We start from the raw sequence: 6588 nt of genomic DNA, 5'->3' as shown, positions 1-6588 counted from the left end.
ACATACATAAGGTCAACCACCAAACCCTGAATAACCTGAACATTGCTGACATGAGGGACAGGTTCTTTAAGCTAACCTTTAAAATTTAGGGACTGGTTCTGTTGTTCCCTTGTTTTCTTAAGAAAATGCAAATGAGGAGAAGCAAATTTAAATCTAAGAAAAAATGACCAATTCTACTTCCTATAGAATTATGGAAAAACTTTCATTGACTACTCTTCTCACCTCGGTTTGTTTTGCTGGGATATATTCTCTGAAAGTGTTTATATTCTTCTGGAGCAGGAAAGTCTTCTACTGGATGGAAAGAATACTTTGACTCAAAATCATCTGGGAAAGGAACAGAATATTAAGTCAATTCCTCCTTTCTTGTGCTCCCACATATTTTGTACCACTTCTGACCTCCACCCCTTGCTGATCTCCCTCGAATTCTGATGGACCACAAGGGCCTGCCTGGCCCACTAAACTGAGGTTCCTGGGGCCAGCAACAGCATCTTTCTATGCACTTTGCATGCACAGAGGATATGCTCAGAGGCTCTTTACATTAAGGAATGAGTCTTTGAATTAGTTCTTTAAATCTTTCCACCAAAAATCAGGCACTTAACAGGAAAGGAGCCCAGCTGTTTGCACGGGAAGAGAAGGAAATACAGTTCTGTTTCAGTTAAAAGACATGTTAGAGGCTGTCACCATGGGAAACCAACTGAACTGAATCCACAGATTGGTAGACATTAACTTAAAATGGGAATTTCTGTCACCAGCTTAGTGAGAGATCTGACCAGATAATTCCCCTAGGGCCCAGGTTACCCTCATTTAGCTCTACCACAGAGCTGGGACAGCCATCTCATGGCCTCCGCTCCCTCTTTCCATGGCCCCTCTAGAAGGTGGCTCAGATTTTTCAATTGGTGTGGCTCAAACACATTCCAAAAACCCTGGTCAACCAGTTAGGAACAGAACGAGACTGGGGGCGGAGAAGAGGCAATGATTCAAGAATCTAGAGTGTCAGGTTTGAAGGACACTGTACAGATCTTTTCCTTAACAGAGGATCTGAGGAAACCCTATGGACAACCTTTGCTTGGGGCTCCATCTTAAGATCAATGAATCAGAATCTCTAAGGTGAGGCTGGAGACTCATTTATGACCTTGAAAAAGTTAAATCTGATACACTCCTGATCTCACCAACCGAGGGAAGTGAGGCCCAGAGAAGTGAAGTAACTTCCTCAAAGGAGCACTGCTAGATCGTGGCTCTATATTATTAATGTTGTGTACCACGGGTTTTTGTTGTTATTTTTTTAAAGGTCCAGAAAGGCCCTCTCCTTCCTAGGAAGATACATCATTCCTGTCTGAATAATCCTGAAAAGGCTAGTCTCTGACCCAAAAGCTAACCACAAATGATCCTTGGGGAGCAAGAGAGTAGCTTTGGGGCTATTAGCACAACACCTACCGATTTTACTTCCATCTCTTCTAAAGCAATCATACCTAGAATTCATATAAGGCAAGGGAAGTCAATGGAGGGGACCCAGAAGTCTGAGGGGCAGTGAGGAGAGGAACTGTTGTGAACAAAGGATACCTAGTGACCATTCCCGCTCTAGAGTGGCCACTGGAATTAGTGAAGTCACCACAGGAACTATGAGACTGAAACAGCGATTACTGTTACCCAGCTATTACTCACCCAAGAAAGATCGGACAGTGGTAATAGAATCTCTGTGGCCATTCCTCAGGGGTGGTGGAGGAGGAGGGGGTGGCCCAGCTGGCGTCCTTGAGGGAGGAGGTGGGGGCTTTCCTCGGCTCAAGGGTTCTGACCCATGCATTCGGTACGGTGGTGGGGGAGGGGGAGCATCCCTGGCACCATTTCGGATCATGGGTGGCGGGGGTGGAGGAGCTGCAAGGAAAATCCAAAGCAGTTAGGCTGAGATACAGAGATGGTGAGGGGTGGGGGAATTTGAGAGACGTATACTAGGAGTGCCTTGGCGTCTTCCCAAGGAGCCGGGCTCCGGGAGCCTCTGGGCAGCATGTCAGGTATCCAAATTCACCCTCCTCTCACTCCTATTCAATAGCGGGAACATTCTTCTAGATCCCAAAGTCCAGAATAAATGTGTGACCCTTTTCATTTTCTGTGACAAGTCAATCAAGAATTCTGCCTGCTCTTGATCTTTTCCCTGCCTTCCTCCACAATCCTAATTCAAGCTTTCTCATATTTAGCCTGTTCTACTGCACAAAGCTTCCCAAATGTTCTCTCTCATCTCGTGCCATTCCAATCCATTCTGCATACCAACTCACTAATCTCCTCCAAAATACTTGCTCAAACTCTTCCAAGGGCTTTGCATTTCCTTTATCATGAAGTTTCAAATCCTTGGCTTCTACCCCAACTGCGCCACACCCCATCATCCTCCTTTCTTACACAGCAATTTACCATGCCAGGCAGCCTGATCTCACCTTCCCCTCTTCCTTGCTTGATTCCCTAGGCTGAGAATCCCACTGTCGCCCCTGTATCTCTCTACCACACTATCATATTGTATCATAATTTTTCATGTTATGTGCCTCTTCCCCAGCACACTAAGTCAGGGCAGTGTCCACTCATCCGACTTCCCAAGCTCAGCCAAATATACAGCAGACAGCAGGCACACAATCATGTGCTGATTAAACTAAACCATATATGCTTTGCTCTTGTGACTCCCCCAAAAGACGCGGAAATGCCATCCCTCTTCACTTACTACCAAGCCCTACCTCTCCTTTAAGATTCGACTCAAGCCCATCTTTTCCAGGCTTTCCTAAAGCAATGCACTCTCTTCTAATTCCCTCCTTTTTTGTTCTCCAACAACATTTAGAGGCTGTGTCACTTATTCTAGCATGCAGTAGTACAGACTAAAATGAGTGATTCTCAAAATATGTACAGTAGGTTCATCTGCAGAAGTTGCATTATCTCCAATGATAGGCTCATTGCTCAAAAAAAACTGGGAAAGGGGTTGCCTGGGTGGCTCAGAGGGTTAGGTCTCTGCCTTCAGCTCAGGTCATGGTCCCGGGGTCCTGGAATCGAGCCCCACATCGGGCTCTGTGCTCAACGGGAGCCTGCTTCTTCCTCTCCCTCTGCCATTTCCTCTGTGCTTGCTCTCTGTCAAATAAATAAATAAAATCTTTAAAAACAAAACAAAACAAAACTGGGAATGCCTCTTTGGGAAATGCCTCCAAACGCAGTTTCTAACCAGATAGACCCATAAATATTATATGATGTTCACATCTCATTTCTCTTTTATTATTTTAAAGATTTTATTTATTTATTTGACAGAGATCGCAAACAGTATGTGGTATTATCCCCACTTCACAAATGAGGAAACTGGGACTCAGGTTGTTTATATGAGGTCACAGATCTAACAGACTCAGCACACATCTGCTCTTTCTACTATGCCCACACTGCTTTTCATAACTATCCCAAGTACTATATTAACTTCCCCCCAAATGTATAACCCACAGACAGAAGTACTGCCACGTCCCATAAGTAGCTGTTTCCCAAATAATACAGGAGAGACTACTTGGCTTAACAGACAACACTGGTTTAGTGATAAAGGGTGCATCATCTATCACCTTCTTCTTTTTATAAGTACACTCTACACCCATCGTGGGGCTTGAATCCATGACCCTGACATTAAGAGTCACATGCTCTACTGAATGAGCCAGCGAGGTGCCCAAGAGTGTATCTTTTTTTTTTTTTTTAAGGTTTTATTCATTTATAGGAGAGAGAGAGAGGGAGAGAGAGCATGAGAGGAGAGAAAGTCAGAGGGAGAAGCAGACTCACGGTGGAGCTGGAAGCCCAATGTGGGACTTGATCCCAAGACTCTGGATCATGACCTGAGCCAAAGGCAGTTGCCTAACCAACTGAGCCACCCAGGCCCCCAAGAGTGTATCTTCTTATCCCTCCTAAATTACTGCTGGAATTTCTGTAGAGTGACCACAGTTATGAATCAAACAGTAATGGGATGATTTATGTAGACAAGGGGACCAGCACTGTAGGCCCAGTAAATGTTAGTTTTTGGTTCCCCTAAGATGAACTCTGAATGTCTCCTTCACTCTTTTCAAGGTTTAAAGTATGAACAGGTGTTACTGGAAGCAGTAACTTCACAGATCTCCAAACCTTGATTTCATCCCAAATTTGCCCAAACCAAAGCTCTTTCAGGTCACCTTCAAAATATTTCCCTAAAACCCAGATTTCTCAGGACCCTGAGAGTCTGTATTCTAGGGGAGGGCCAGGGAGTATAAGACAGCCACGGTTAGCTAGGCTCAAAAGGATACCAGCTAGACACTGGACAGGTGGCAGTGATTAGAGCCAAACCAGACTGGCCAAACAGAGCAGGACCAAGAGCAACCTGCTTGCTCCTTCATGGCCCTCCCCCAGGGATGCTTGTCCCAAGGTTCTGCCATCTCCAGTAAGTTTCTGGGCTCTTTGTCACATATAGTTTTAAGACCGTTTCAGGTGACAGAGCTGGAACCCAAGGACCATAAGAAAGAAGCAGTTTGTAAAAGAAACCTGGGGTGGGAGATCACCTTTTGTAAACCTAGGTAAACCCAATTTTGAGCATGATGGTATCAATTCTTTAAAAAAAAAAAAAAAAAAAAAAACTCTTAAAAATAGTGTTTTTTACTCTGCAAAGAAAAAATTCAGAAACCCTATGTACCAATAAAATTGATCCCTAAGCACCCTGGGAAGACAAAAGGACTCCACACTTTTTCAAATATAAATAATTAATATAGAAACAAAAGTGTATTATCATGTAATATTGTTACAATATGGTTTCTGGTTTTTTTTTATTTTATTTTATTTATTTATTTATTTATTTATGAACCCTGGGATCATGACCTGAGCCAAAGGCAGAGGCTTTAACCCACTGAGCCACCCAGGCGCCCCTATAATATGGTTTAATAAGAGATAATCCACGAACTACATGGAAACCTTTGCATAAAACCACTAACAGTTATCAGCATACTACAGTTTACAAAGCACTTTCATACATACTTTTATTTACAGTCACAACTGAAGGTTCTACGAACACATGAGGGAAACTCAGAGAATCAGAGCTATATGCCCAAAGTCAGAGAGCCAATACTGACAAGATCTCTGCTTAAAATATCTCAGTTTTCTCTCAGTGCTATCACTCTAAGAACTGCTGCTACTCACAAGCCCCATATTAGGCCTATAGCTTAGTTTAAAATAATAATAATAATAATAATAAATTATTTAATTAAAGAAAAATAGGGGTGCCTGGATGGCTCAGTGGGTTAAGCCTCTGCCTTTGGCTCAGGTCATGATCCCAGGGTCCTGGGATGGAGCCCCACATCGGGCTCTCTGCTCGGAGGGGAGCCTGATTCCCCTTCTCTATCTGCCTACTTGTGATCTCTGTCAAATAAATAAATAAATAAAACTACTCAGTTAAACCCACAGAAATTACATTTTCCCCCCACTCTATTCCTTGGATAGGGTTAGAAAGATATGGGTTCTGTTTTGATAATGAGTCTTTAAAAAAAAAATCCTTGGGTTGCCTGGGTGGCTCAGTTGGTTAAGTGTCTGCCTTTGGTTCAGGTTATGATCCTGGAGTCCTGGGATCAAGCCCAGCATTGGTCTCTTTCCTTAGTAGGGAGCCTGCTTCTCCCTCTGTCTGCCACTCCCCCTGCTTGTGCTCTTGCTCTGACAAATGAATAAATAAAATCTTAAAAAAAAAATCCCTAAGTTAAATAATTTTTAACCTAAACTTTACAGAAGCAAAGGCCACCTCAGGACTAGGGTTCTTATGGCTAAAGCCAGGGAGACAAGGGCTCAGGAAAAGTACCAGGTCACCTGACGACTGCCGTATGCTGGACTGCCAGCTCCTAGAACACAAACCCCCAAGTACTTCACCAAGCAGCAGCGCAGGTTAATGGGCTTTCAACATGTGCTTCCTACTGACTTAATTTCTTAATGATTCAAACCTGCAAGGACTGTTTAAAAGCTCAAAAGCCATTTGTAGAGGATGTGGCAATGATACAAGAGGCCATGAGAGCCAAAATTCCTGGGTCTAAGAAGGTTCCAGAGAGCTTCATGGTCTCCCTAACTCTCTACCTTCAGTCATGCTATTTTGTAAAGATTACACAACCTCTTCTACTTTTTCTACTTTTTACTTCTACTTTTTACTTCTCCTTATTCCCCTCTTCACTCAGTTTAGGCTCATGGTCCACTGTTACAATCACTCCCTGACCTACACCCTTAGCACCCCTGCCCCACTCTCCCTTAGTGACCCACTTGTCTAAAAAAGGTAAACCCTGGTTAAATACCATGCTGTCCCTACTCAGCACCCGGCAAACATACATACATTGCAGTACCTGCAAACAGACACATATAGAACACACACTGCGCGAATCTCACTTTGAACATACGGATCCTAATCCTGAGTGGGCCTTTCATGCTGTTGGTTAGCCCAGCACACCTCCACACCCTCTTCACTCTCCCACACTCCCAAAGGACCACTTCATGCCCCTCTCCTTTCCTCCCCTCATTAACAGATGTCCTTGCTTTCTATTTCACCAATAAGGAACAAACCAGAAGAGGCGCCTGGGTGGCTCAGTTGGTTAA

At 43.8% G+C, this 6588-nt stretch overlaps 1 protein-coding gene across 5 annotated transcripts in view; it reads right to left on the bottom strand.

Moving 5' to 3' along the window:
- WIPF2 (WAS/WASL interacting protein family member 2) overlaps nucleotides 1–6588 on the bottom strand; it is a 43441-nt gene that overhangs the window by 1388 nt on the left and 35465 nt on the right. For 4 of the 5 annotated variants that reach the window (XM_032871563.1, XM_032871564.1, XM_032871560.1 and 1 more), the window contains 2 exons: nucleotides 1663–1872; nucleotides 223–324 (listed from right to left, as the gene is read on the bottom strand). In XM_032871563.1, coding sequence (XP_032727454.1) covers nucleotides 223–324; nucleotides 1663–1872 — 312 coding nt within the window. The remainder of the gene's footprint in view (nucleotides 1–222; nucleotides 325–1662; nucleotides 1873–6588) is intronic. The other variant, XM_032871565.1, reaches the window with a different exon arrangement.

The sequence above is a fragment of the Lontra canadensis genome, unplaced genomic scaffold (genome assembly GCF_010015895.1).
Source record: "Lontra canadensis isolate GAN:19392208 unplaced genomic scaffold, GSC_riverotter_1.0 scaffold43, whole genome shotgun sequence".
NCBI lineage: Eukaryota > Metazoa > Chordata > Mammalia > Carnivora > Mustelidae > Lontra > Lontra canadensis.
This window is presented reverse-complemented; position numbering and strand designations above follow the sequence as displayed.